The sequence below is a fragment of the Aethalodelphis obliquidens genome, unplaced genomic scaffold, assembly GCF_003676395.1.
Source record: "Aethalodelphis obliquidens isolate GAN/ISIS:26980383/991018 unplaced genomic scaffold, ASM367639v1 scaffold41, whole genome shotgun sequence".
NCBI lineage: Eukaryota > Metazoa > Chordata > Mammalia > Artiodactyla > Delphinidae > Aethalodelphis > Aethalodelphis obliquidens.
This window is the reverse complement of record NW_020837985.1, coordinates 9,675,079-9,687,421: the sequence shown is the minus strand read 5'-3', so window position 1 is coordinate 9,687,421 and position 12,343 is coordinate 9,675,079. Positions and strand designations below refer to the sequence as shown.

Below are 12,343 nucleotides of genomic sequence, written 5' to 3'. Positions count from 1 at the left end.
TGTGGCTGGTAAATTTCCCTCCCATGCTTTCGGTTAAGAGATGTTTGCTGAGTACCAAGCACCAAGAATACAAAGGCTAGTAGGGCAGGGGAAATTCAGAGAGGGAAAAGAGACAAGGGGAGGAACTGTGGGAAGCTAGGCTATCTCGCCTGCTGGACAACCCTCTCCTCAGCATCCCCAAGAAACCAGCAGTGCTCCCCAAATGGAATCAGTGCTGAGTTTTTCTTTCTCTTTATTTTTCATGTGACACCAAGGCAGATGACCAGTCCTAAGGCGTTAGCAAGGAGGTCCTGGGTTAAGCAAATCAGATCCGTTTCTAACTCCAAGGACTGGGTCTTAGTCTCCTGTGGCCACTACACCCTCGATCCTTTATTTTAATTATCTTTGACTCTCAAAGCTGGAAGGGATGTCCGAGATCATTTCTGGTGTTTTACCAATGAGGGGACTGGGGCTCAGAGATGCAGGGAGATTGGCCATGGTCACACAGAGTCAGCAGCAGATGGGCATTTGACTCCAGCAGTCCTGAGGCCCGTTGTCCCCTACCGCCCCGTGTGGCTGTCACGTGAGTGGGGGCTGGCCCAGGAGCAGTCGGTGAGGGGTCCTTGGAATCACCACAGGAGAGCACTTCTGAGGGACCCTGGGATCTCTCCAGAGTCACCTTGATTGTAATAACATGGTCACCACTTCCACTGAGTGAAATTCACAACCCACCAACCCAGTGACACGTTATCCCAAGAAACTGCTACAACGTGGGCTTAATTATTATACAAACGGACCCCCCACAAGCAAGCTCGGGAGCCGGGCTCAAAGCCAGGCTTGTCTGTTACGCCCGAGACACCTGCCCCACCCTGGGAGGCGGACCCACCTTAACGTGTGGCCAGAGGTCCACGTCACACGGCCGCAGGTTGCAGAGGCGACTCTCCTGCTCAGGCCAGCACCGGGCATTGACGTTGGAGATGCGGGTGGAGACCCCCAGGCCGCAGCTGGCGGAGCAGGGGCTCCAGGGGCTGCTGTAGGCTATGCAGTTCCTGTGCCACGGCTCTACCTCATCCGTGGCTGCTGCGGATGGGAACCAGATGCCCTGTGAGTTTCCAGTCTCTGTCAGCCCCCAATTCCTGTCGCCACCGCCCTAAGGGCTGGGGTTCCTGAACCTCAGGCAGGACAGAGGTGGGCTGTCCCTCAGCACAGAGGGCAAGTTGGCTTCAGCACAGTTTCCCAGGGAGAGGAGGGCTGTTCTGAGCTCCTTGCGCCTCTCCGGAGGGAGGACCATCTTTAGAGACAGGTGGACCTAAGTTCAATTCCCGCTTGAGCACCTAGAGGCTGTGCCCCTCTGGGCCTTAGGCTCTTCACTAGAATAATAACATCTGCCCTGCAGGGCTAGTACGGCAATAAAAGGGTCCAGATACTGACTGAGTACACATCAGGCATCTGCAAGGGGCTGGGAATAAAAGGTTAAAAGACACTGTCCCTGCCCCTGCAGAGATTATGCTGTGTGGGGAAGGTCAAAGGGAAGCGCCCGCACTGTAGTACCAGCATTTCATCTGGGCGATGCTGCGGGCATCGTGGTTAAGGGGACACACAGGCTTCAGAGGCAAATGGCCTGGGTTCAGCTCTGAGCACCACCACTTAGTAGCTGGATAGCTTCCAATAAACTAGCTCCCACCTCCGTGTCCCCACCTGTAAGAGAGGCTGACAGTAGCACCTCTCTCCCTCCTGTCCCAGGCTGGGGACAGAAAAGATGGGTTCAGACACGTGACAGCGTTCAGGCTGTCCCTGGCCCTTAGTGAGCCCTCAGTCAAGGTGGACTGAACCCCAACTCTTGGCTGGTTCTATCAACGCGTATATCCTGGCATCCAGATGCATGTGTAACTGGAGTGAGCTAGAGATGGAGGCAGGTAAAAAGCCAGGAAGACCAAGAAGAGATCTCACAGAGAGATGGAACACGGTACCCGAGAGAAAGACTGGAAGAGGAAGCTGGTCCAACCTGGCACACACACGCATGGCAACCAGAGACAGGAACGGGCAGGGACAGCAGGCGTGCAGGGGAGACGGGTGAATGAACGCGGGAATACATGAGTAAGAGAAGAGGACGGACAAGACAGAAGAGAGGAAAAAGAGGCCTCTGAGGACAGAAGGGAGGAGGGTCCGGGCTGGGATGAGCTGGGGCTGCGAGCACGGATGGAGAGGGCAGTGGGGGGGGATCTGCTTGGAAGGATGAAAGGGCTTTGGTTTCTGGGTCAGCCACTCAGCAGGGGCTCTGCTTGTGCTCGGTCAGAACGGGGTCACTGGGCCACACACAATGACATGATGGGCAGACAGCTGCTGCCCTGCACCCTCACCCCGTGACCCTCCTGTGCTCTGCCCTGGGAGGCCTGCTGGGGACAGAACTTCCCCTGCCACCTCCTCCATGGGCAGGGGATTGCTGCTTCCGGGAGCTGCTCAGCCCCGGATGGGGCACCCCAGGCCCCACCCAGAAAGGCTGTGCATCCCTGAACTGTAGGGGTGGCAGTACCACCCTCCTTCCTGGTCCAGTCAGACCCCTGGGGGCAGGCAGCCTGGGGACAGGTCTCTATTCTGGCCTTTACACTCCCCCCTCCCCTCCCCTCCCCTCCCCTCCCTTCTCCTCCCCTCTCCTGTCCAGTTTGTTCTTCTCTGAAATCCTCCCTCACTTGGCTTCTGAAACCCTCTTTCTCCTGTATCCGTCCTGCCTCTTGGATTCGTCTTCCTCAGCTTCATTCCCTCTCTCACCTTACATGGTGGTGTCGCAGGGCCACATCACTGGTCCTCCATAGAGGCAATTTTGCCCCCCAGGTCACAACTAGCAAAGTCTGGGGTTATTTTTGGTTGTCGCTACTTGGCTGGAAGGTGCTACTGGCGCCTAGTAGGTGGGGGCCAGGTGTAAACCTCCTCCTACAAAGCCCAGGACTGTCCCCTCTATAAAGAATGATCCTGTCCAAAATGAGGTCAGAACTGAGGTCGAGAAACCCTGCTCTACGCAGTCTCTCTGAGCACTTCTCTCTGAGCACAATCTCTCATGCACTTATAACTTTAAAAAAACAACCAGTACCCTCAGAACGCTGAAACTCCATTGCCATTTCTTCACTCCCTCATGTCCACTTGCCTGGTGGACACTTTCCTTCTAGAAGTGTCCTCATCTGCTGTCTCCCACGTCATCAGACGCTCCTGGTTTTCCCATTACATGCTTGGCTCTCCTTCTCTGTCTCCCCCTCGGTCTCCTCTTCTGTCCTCCCTCAAACATCAGCCCCCCAGACCTCTGCCCCAGGCCCCCCCAACACATTACCCCTAGGCCCTCAGCAGTTCTGGGCCGGAGACTTCCGCAGCTCTCTCTCCGCCCCACCTCCCTCCTCCAGTGCTTTCCCCACAGGACGCTCCTCTGGGTGATCTCATGGGCAGGGCACCCAGCCTCAGCCTCAGCCTGTCTCCAGCAAGGGCGCTCTCCTCCCCAGAAGTACTCCCTGCTTTCTGTCCTAAGTAATGACGAGCCCCGGGAGTCTCTGTTACCCTCTCTCTCTCTCCTTCCCCCCACCCGTTGTATTGACGCTGAGCCCTTCAGTCTTACTTGTTCAATTCCTCTTGCATCTGTCCCTGCCTTGATACCTCTGCTCCCACTGCCCCAATTCAGGTCTCCTCGGCCCACATACCCATCCCTGCGTCCCTCCATCCATTCATCCATCCATAAGACGAACACTGATTTGGTACCAGCTAAGTGTCTGGCATTGGCTAGGCTCATGTAAGCTGTGGCTGAAACAAATAGGTCTGTCCCTGTCCTCTGTTTCCGGAGCTTCCTCTGGCCTGGCCTACCTGGCTGAAGTCTCACCTGTCCACCCATCCCCCAGAGTGAGCGGGAAGCCATCCACTCCCTCTCTGCCCTTCCACCTGCTGCTCAAGCCTCTCCTCCCGGGGTCCCCTCACACCGGTCCTTCCTCAGCCTCCACCCCTCCCCTCCTAAACTCCTTAGTAGGAGAATAAGGAACCGCAGGCCTCTGCTTCCTTCTTTACAAAGCACTTCCTCCTTTGACGCATGAAGGATCCCATAAGACAGGTGGACAGGTGGTCTTATTTCCATTTTACCAGTGGAGAAATAGGGTCCCGGAGGAAATGTGACTTTCCCAAGGTCACACCGCTCCTGAGTGGTGGACTGGGGGCCGGGGGCTCCTGTCAATCACAGGTGGGCAGTCAGAGCTTCGGGAGTGTCCGCCCCCACACTCCCGGACCCCAGGGCCTGCCCTCCCCCCCCCAGCGCCCTGCGCCCCGCGCCCCGCGCGCAGCACCCACCTAAGGCGCCCGTGTGGCGCGGCGCGGTCTTGCGTGGCCTCCTGGCGTCGTCGTCGCACACCCACTGCTCGCAGCAGCGCCCGGGCACGCTCACCCGCCGGGCGTGGCGGCACCAGACGCGCGGAGGGCGCGCGCGGAGGCAGAGCGGCGTGCAGCCCACCGCGCCGCCCACGCACGTGCAGTTGTACTTGCAGTTGGGCTGGAAGGACTGGCCGTTGTCGTAGCGCACGCCGTCCAGCACGCAGCCCACGCCGACCACCTCTGCGGACACAGGCGCTGAAGGTCAGGCAGATGGGCTCCGGCGTCCCCCGCAGGGCAGCCCCGCCCCCGCTGGACCACGCCCCCCCCACGTTCACGTCGTAGGGGAGGGGCGAAGGCAGAGCAGTGAGAAGCCACTGGGCCCAGCCGGCGGCGTGGGGGGAGTTCGGTGGCACCTGAGCAGAGGCAGCGCCAGTTCATTTAACCCGCGGAGAAATACGCAGTGCCACCCTGGAGCGGGGTGGGAGGCCGGGACGGGGAGCCAGGTGGCTAGCCCCTGGTCCTGTCCCATCAAGGGGCACAAAACCTGGTCCTGACAATTTTCTGCCTCCAGGGTCACGGTTCTGAGCCCGGCAGTAAAGCCAATTCGAACACTTTGAAACAAAGACTCAGTTCATTCAATGCAAATTTATAGAGTAGTCTAGGTGCCCACGCCCTTGAAAAGATTACATTGTAGTGGGCGACAGAGGAAAGACAATGGACCGTCTAGAATGTTGATGGGGCCAGTAAAGCAGTTGATGGGAGTGCGGGGGAGGGGGGGGATGGTTTGCAGATTTAAACAAGGTGGGCCAGCAAAGCCTCACGGTCGTGAGGATGATTCAGCAAAGATGGGAAGGAGGTGAGCTGCCCAGGCCGGGAGGGGCTGTAGGCGGGAAGGCCTGAGGTGGGAGCAGCCTGGGATGTGGGAGAGGGCAGGGAAGGGTGAGAGAAAGTCAGGAGGCAGGAGATGAGGTGAGAGGGGGCTTCCCTGGAGGCTCAGTGGAAAATACAAAGCTCTTAGAGCTTAGAACTGAGGCTGGCACACAGTAGGTGCTCAATGAGTAACTGTTGAATCAATGATATGAATTATGTTTCACAAAAACACTCGTAGTGCTGAGTTGAGAACAGACTGATGGGTATGGGTGGTGTCAGGAGACCACACTAGGAATCCAGATAAGAGGTGATGGTGATTGGACCAGTGAGGGACAGCCAGGAGGAGAAGGGCTCAGCTTCTGGGTATATTTGGAAGGACCCGCTGACAGATAGGATGCAAGGATGAGAGGAGAAGCATCAAGAAGGACTCCTAGTTCTAGGTCCTGAGCCCTGGAAGGAGAGGGATGCTCTGTCCTCAGAGGAGCAAGGTTGGGGTGGGTGGACTCAAGTTCCTCACTAGACACGAGATGCCTGGTTGACATCAGAGTGGCCGTGTGGAGCTTGTTCTGCAAGCCTGGAGTTCCAGGAGAGATCTGGGGCTGCTGGGCCCCCACCAGCATTCCCACCCTTGATGCCGGGTCCCACCCTAAGGACAGTGTCTGGAAGTGCAAGCAGAGAGCCCAGGGTGGCAAGGGCGTTCACCCGAGGAGGGCTGGTCTGCCAAGAGTTCCAGCTTATCTCCTGGATTCACCCAAAGGTGAATCATCATCATCGTCATCATTATCATCATCATCGTCATCATCGTCATCGTCATCATCGTCATCGTCATCATCATCGTCATCGTCATCATCATCATCGTCATCATCATTATCGTCATCGTCATCATCACCATCATCATTGTCATCATTATCATCATCATCACCATCATTGTCATCATTATCGTCACCATCGTCATCATCGTCATCATCATCATCATCGTCATCATCGTCATCATCATCATCATCATCATCCCTGTATCTAACAGGAGCGAGGGTTCTTGGTTGCCTGACCTGCTTTGTGTTAGCCTTCCTTGCTTTGCTGATTTCATCCCATAAGGAAACGATACCACATCACCACCTGCATTTTCACCTACAGCAAACCTGAGTCTCAGCGATGTTGCATCATGCACCTAAGGTCACAGAGCTCGGCTCAGCGGAGCAGTGAGGGCAGCCTGTGGGAATACTGGGGTGACTGCCGGTTTCCTTGGGAGGTGATTGTGCCGGAGAAGGTACAGAAAGGAAAGGCGCTAACACTTACTGCCCCTCTGATCTGGAGCCAGGCACCATCTGGTATCTCACGCAGTCCTCGCAGGGGCTGCCCTAGGAGAGCTTTGTTTTCTTCCTTTGGCAGAGACGGGAACTGGGGGTGTGGGGTGAGTGCTCGAGGTCACCCAACAGGTGACTGATGGAGCTGCTCCCAAAGCCTGGGGGCTCTGACTCCACCATCCATTTCCTTCCACCAGACACCAGTAAAGGAGGGGAAATAGGAAAACAAAACAAAGCAGAGGAAGCGCTGGGTGAATCACTGATCTTTGCCTCTGAGTCACCCCTGGCGGCGCGCTTTTGCTCCAGGGAGCGTGTGCGCGTGCGCGTGTGTATTGGTGGAGGGGGAGAAAGGAGTGCTGAAGCCCGTCTCTGCCCGTGTGTGGGAACTTCTGGTGGAGAGGGCAGCGCTGTGCTGGGAGCCCTTAGCACAGTGGTTCTCAACACCAGCTGCACGATAGCACCACCGGGGGAGCTCTTTAAAATTTTGATGCCCACACCATGCTCCAGTATATGAGGGTGGACCTGGGTTTCAGTATTTGTTATTGTTTTGCCCTTGGTAGCTCCCAGGTGAATCCAGTTTGCAGCCAGGCTTGGGAGCCGTTGCCTCTAGAAGTTGTTCGCAGTCTCCTGGGAGGTTTAGGGGGTAGGGACAAGCGATGGCTGGTACGTGTGATGGCTGTGGGTTCTCTCGTCAGCGGACTCTGGCACCCCTTCCTTATTCGATTTCTTTCTGACAATTGAAGGACCAGCTCCTGGCTAGATGGGGAAGCTGGCTGAGTTTCCTTCCCCATTCAGATGTGCAAGTCCAGGCATGAACGGGTGGGCTTTCATTTTATTGACGGACTTCAAGGAACTCAAGTCACCTTGCTGTGCCGTCTGGACCTCTACTCCCCTTGCCCCACCCCTGCTGGACTGTCACCTGCCTGGGAGCAGGGACAGTGGGCCATGCCTTGTAACCCCATTGCTGTATTATCACTAACCTGTGTTCACCGCGTGAATGAATCAGTGGACGGATGGATGGATGTCAGATGGGGTGAAACCTACTCCGTATTGGGCTTCTACTGTGTATCAGGCACTCGACATCCTAACCACCCAGAGAGGTAGGCGTTATTCATTCATTGCATTTTTCCTTGATGAGGAAACTGACACTTAAAAAGGTTAAGCAGCTTTCCTAAGACCATTGTACTAGTTAGTTACGGCGCTGGGCTTCGAACTCAGGTTGTCTAGCTCCAAACCCCATGCATGGGTTTTCTACTCCCTCACTCTTCAGATGGGAGAGTCTGCGCTTGGAACCAGCCCTGCCCCCAAACTCTGAGGATGACCGTGGACAAGGCTAAGGGAACTTCTACAAAGGAAAGTTGAAGCACATGAGACACTCACCAAGAGCAGCCTCAACCACCACGCGAAAATGGTTGGATCAAGCTCCTTAAGTGACGTGCCCAAGGTCACGTAGCCAGTAAGTGGCAGAACCAGGAGGCAAAACCCAAGTCTGTCTGCCTGTAAATTTCATGATCCTTCCAGCAAACCACACTGCCCTCAATCCTGACCCAGCTGCACTGAATGCAGTCATGTTTGTCCACGAAAATAGCCAAACAGTTTAATCCAGAGGTCACTCGCTGCCCACAGAGGTGTTTAGTTTGGCCCGTGGAGTGTTTTTAAAAAAAGTTTTCAATGTGTTGCCAACATTTACAAATCATACACAAATCTGGATTTCTTTCTGGATTCACTTGAAAACGGAGCAGACTGGATCAGACCAAGCTCGCTTTTCCGCCTGGCCTCAGTGGCCAAAGCTTGCATTCACTAGTTTGCCATAATCCCTGTGATCCTCTCTTTGAGTTATTTGTGCCAGTGTTGCAACTGCTCATTTTTATTTCCTTGTCCTGGCTTAATGACACGCATATCTCTGAGGACAGATTTAGCCTGGCCTGGGGATCGTCCATTGGTTGTTGGCCATTTGCTGACAGATTGTGTGTGTAGAGGAACACTTCTTTCTCTTTCCCCTCTCGCCCCAAAGCCTCTTCCTCTCTAACGTCTCAGACCCTGGACTCTCTTGTTTCTCGCATTAGGGTCTCATGAATTCAGACACTATGGCAGCATTTCCAGGAAGATGTTCAGTAGCACACTGGTGAATTGTGTGTGTGTGCGTGCGCGCACATGTATGCATGCTGTGTGTGTATCTGAGTGTGTGTGGTGGGGTAGGTGGGTCATTGGGTAAAATTCTGCCTGGAAAAACGTGTTCACTGTGCAAATAAGTTCAAAAAGAAAAGTCCTCTCATGACAGCTCTCTTTTTGGAATTTGACAATGGACGTGAACGTTTAAAACCTCTGAAAATTTCTGTTTCACTTATTGAACCTTATTTATTCCGAAGTCTGTAGACCTATATGACCAGAGAACCCTTGGCAAGTGTAGTACTCATTACAGTCTCCTGAAAACCAGTCTTCTCTTCAAATACAAGGAATGGAAATAGAGACTCATGACGAGAGGGAGCCAGGTGAAGACAGGAGCTGACATTTAAAGACAGAGGGCTGGTGCTAGATTGGGAAGCTGGCTTTCCAGGCCCCTGGTGGTAAAGGCAGGCAGGATAGGCAGTCCCGGGGTCTGTACAGTCTATGGGTCCATGAGAGAATGTCTATAAAGTTGTGGTGCCTGGCACGTGGTGAGATGTCATTGCAACTTTAGGGAATCATATAGTCACAATGAATTTCCTTTTAATGACCTTAAAGAACAGCTGTAAAAGGGGAAAGAAATGATGAGACAGTCTCAGAGACGTGGAGGGGATTCTACTGCGGGAGGGCTCAGCCTGGTTTCCTTACCTGGGTAGGGGGAGAGAGTATATGAGTGACTATATACATCAGCAGTCAGTCTCAAACCTGAGTATGGGAGTGGTCCAAGGAGCTTGTTAAAGTTGTAGATTCCCATCTCCACTTCCAGAGAACTGGAATGAGTAAGTCTGGGGTGGGGCTCAGGAATAACATTTTTAACCAACACGTCAGATGATTCTATGCGGATGGAATCTGCAAGTTTTCACTGAACAGAGTTTTGTGGGGTTAATAATGAGTCTCAGTAAAAGGGGGGAAGATGGAAAGATGGCAGAATCAATGGTAGTTACTTGGACCGCGAAAGACAGATGACTTGGTGTGAAAGCTGAGGCATGAACTGAGGTCAAGAGAGCAGAAAGTGCTCATAAGTTAACCATGATTGTTTTGACTTGGAATTTTGTGCATAACCCTCGTCAACAACCCACTTCAGGAAATATAATGGGTTAACTGAGGGTGAGAGAGTCTGCTGTGTGTGAATATGCAGTGGTGTGTGTTAGAATCATAGTTAGGGGGAAAGCTGGATTCAGCATTAAGGGAAGAAGGGAGTTCTTGGGTTTATGAGGCTTTGCGTAACTTTTCAGAAGTTAGGCTGCTGCGTCATGATGCCTAGTGACGTCTTTTCATCATGCTGGATCAGGTATCTTGAATAAATGCTTAGATGATTCAAGCTAAGTGAATAACAGTCCAGATAGAAGCAGGAGACCAGAAAGTCCCAGAAAGGAGGTCTCTGAGAACAACAAAGGAAATGGTAGAACCCTGTGAAAAGCAAACAAACAACAAACAGCCTCTCCCCTGGCATGGGGCTACTACAAGGGCAAAGAGTAAAGAAAAAGCAAAGGCAAATAGAAACCCCAGGAAAAACAAAAGCCTTCATAATAAAGGAAATTCAAACAAGTGCACTGTCTCATGTCACAGTGAAAAACATTTACATAATCCTAATACTGTAAATAGTGGTTTATAACCAAAAATATGACAATGATATTGGAAGATGGGGGAGACGTCAGGTGGTAGTAAGGAACTCAGACATTAGCTATCATATAGGGATCATTCATAGATTATCCACAATTGATATTTAAAGCTGATCAATGTGTAACTGAAGACATGTATTGAGGATTTGCAACTATCAGAAGAAAGGGCTGGAAGCTAAAAGTGACTGTAGCAACCAGAGGAACATGGGTGGGTGGTAGGAAGGGATGGTTTCAGGCTGCTGGGTTTTATTCTTTCAAGGCTACTAAATGTTTTAAAGCCATGTTGTTTTAATTTACAATATTACTGAAATATCTGGAGCTCTGCAGGGTCCTGGTGCCCCTGGGAGGTCATGGGCAAGCAGCAAAGAGTTCTACCACTAAGAAAACAGAACCAGGCTTAGGTCTTGACTGGTGGATGCCTCTTCCCTGGACTCATGCATGGATGGAGAACAGAGAAGACAGCCAGGTTCTGGGTGCCAGAGGAATGCAGCATCCCTCCCTCCTCAGGAAGAGCCCAGCCTCTGGCCTCTAATCATGGCCTGGGGTAGGGGGCGGGGGGTATTTCCTGCAGAACTGGAGCCAGGCCAGAGGAAGGGCAATGGGTGGGGGTCCCTGGGCCAGAGCTGGGGATGCTGGGGGCTGGCCGGATGGTGTGTGTGGGGTGTCACTTACGTGCACATACTCCTACTGCGTACCTCGGGCTGTCCCCACTGTAGTCACAGTAGAGGCCCCGGTGGGGGTCACAGACAGCAGCCTCCGTGCAGTTGTCCCCGAGCTGCTGAGCACACATCTTACAGCATTCGCAGCCGTCTGTGATGAGGCTGACCCCCAGCGGGCAGCGGGGCGGGGATGACGGGCACTCGCACGGCCACTTGCAGAACTGGGGGTGTGCAGAGGTGTCCTCCAGGGGAGCCGGGGTGAAGACCGTGGCCGTGGGAGCTGGAGAGAGGGCCTGCAGGGGAAGGGCAGACATAAAGGGAGCTGCCAGGTAAGGGGTTCAGAGGCCAAAGGTCTGCAGTCACCTTCCCATCTTCATGGTGTTCAAAAGGTTTACGCGAAATTATGTTTCTCCACCATGCTTTTACTAGCCAGACGTCTCCTTTCTCCTCAGTGCAACCACAGGAGGAGCCGGAGTTCAGAGACTTAAGCCAGTTGCCCGAATTCCCCAGCTGGTAGGCCGGGGGCAGGGGGCAGACCCTAGGTCAGATCTCTGAGCCCCATGGGTGTTTCCTTCCCTTCTGATCATCCCGAAACCTGGGAGGTCCTTGAGTTGGCCTCGATTGAAGGTGATGAAGCTACAGCTTTGAGGAAATGCCTTCTGATGAGTCACCTGTGTGGCATGGCCCACACCCCATCCACCGGTTGCTCTTTTCTCTGCGTCCTAAAGATCTACCCTCTCCACTGAGGTTTCAGGTGTACAGCACAGTGATTCAGTTATACATACATACATAGACACATGCACATATATATACATTCTTTTTCAGATTATATCCCCTTATAGGTTATTAGGAGATATTGAGTATAGTTCCCTGTGCTATACAGTAGGTCCTTGTTAGTTACCTATTTTAGATATAGTAGTGTGTATCTGTTAATCCTAAACTCCTAATTTATCCCTCTACCCCCCTTTCCCTTTGGTAGCCATACATTTGTTTTCTATGGCTGTAGGTCTACTTCTGTTTTGTAAATAAGTTCATTTGTATCTTTTTATTTTCAGATTCCACATGTAAGTGATATGCATATTTAACATCGGGTTTCAGGCAGGTATTTTTATGAATTTTCTTCTCCTTCTTATTTCCCCTCTGAGCCCCAGGAAAGGGCTGCATGGGTGGCTCCTGCAGCTGGCTTGCTCTGCCTCCGTAGGGAAGGGAGTCATGGTCTTGTTGCTGGTGCAAACCATGCAGAGAGGGGTCTTATTTTGCGCTAAGGGTAACGGACCACCACTCCGCTTCCCCAACCTGCACTCCTCCCCAGAACCCCATTCCCATCCCCGAGCCCATATATTCATCTTTATGCTGGCAAATATGATGGACAAGACAACAGGCCAGCGGGGAAGGAGACGTAAGT

At 53.1% G+C, this 12,343-nt stretch overlaps 1 protein-coding gene and 1 long non-coding RNA gene across 5 annotated transcripts in view; both read right to left on the bottom strand.

Moving 5' to 3' along the window:
• The window catches only part of CCN4 (cellular communication network factor 4), a 30,627-nt gene that overhangs the window by 3,101 nt on the left and 15,183 nt on the right, over window positions 1-12,343 (bottom strand). Inside the window, exons 2-5 of one of the 4 annotated variants that reach the window (XM_027132520.1) lie at window positions 10,952-11,231; window positions 4,297-4,557; window positions 866-1,059; window positions 204-658 (exon numbers count right to left, since the gene is read on the bottom strand). In XM_027132520.1, the coding sequence (XP_026988321.1) occupies window positions 431-658; window positions 866-1,059; window positions 4,297-4,557; window positions 10,952-11,231 (963 nt within the window). In that variant the 3' untranslated portion in view covers window positions 204-430. Of the gene's footprint in view, window positions 1-203; window positions 659-865; window positions 1,060-4,296; window positions 4,558-5,889; window positions 6,039-10,951; window positions 11,232-12,343 lie in introns of those variants that run through there. The other 3 variants (XM_027132519.1, XM_027132518.1, XM_027132521.1) reach the window with 3 other exon arrangements.
• Window positions 8,067-10,942, bottom strand: LOC113633853 (uncharacterized). The gene is made up of 2 exons (XR_003438383.1): window positions 9,306-10,942; window positions 8,067-9,220 (listed from the first exon to the last, which is right to left on the bottom strand). It is a non-coding gene; the product is annotated as an uncharacterized LOC113633853 (long non-coding RNA).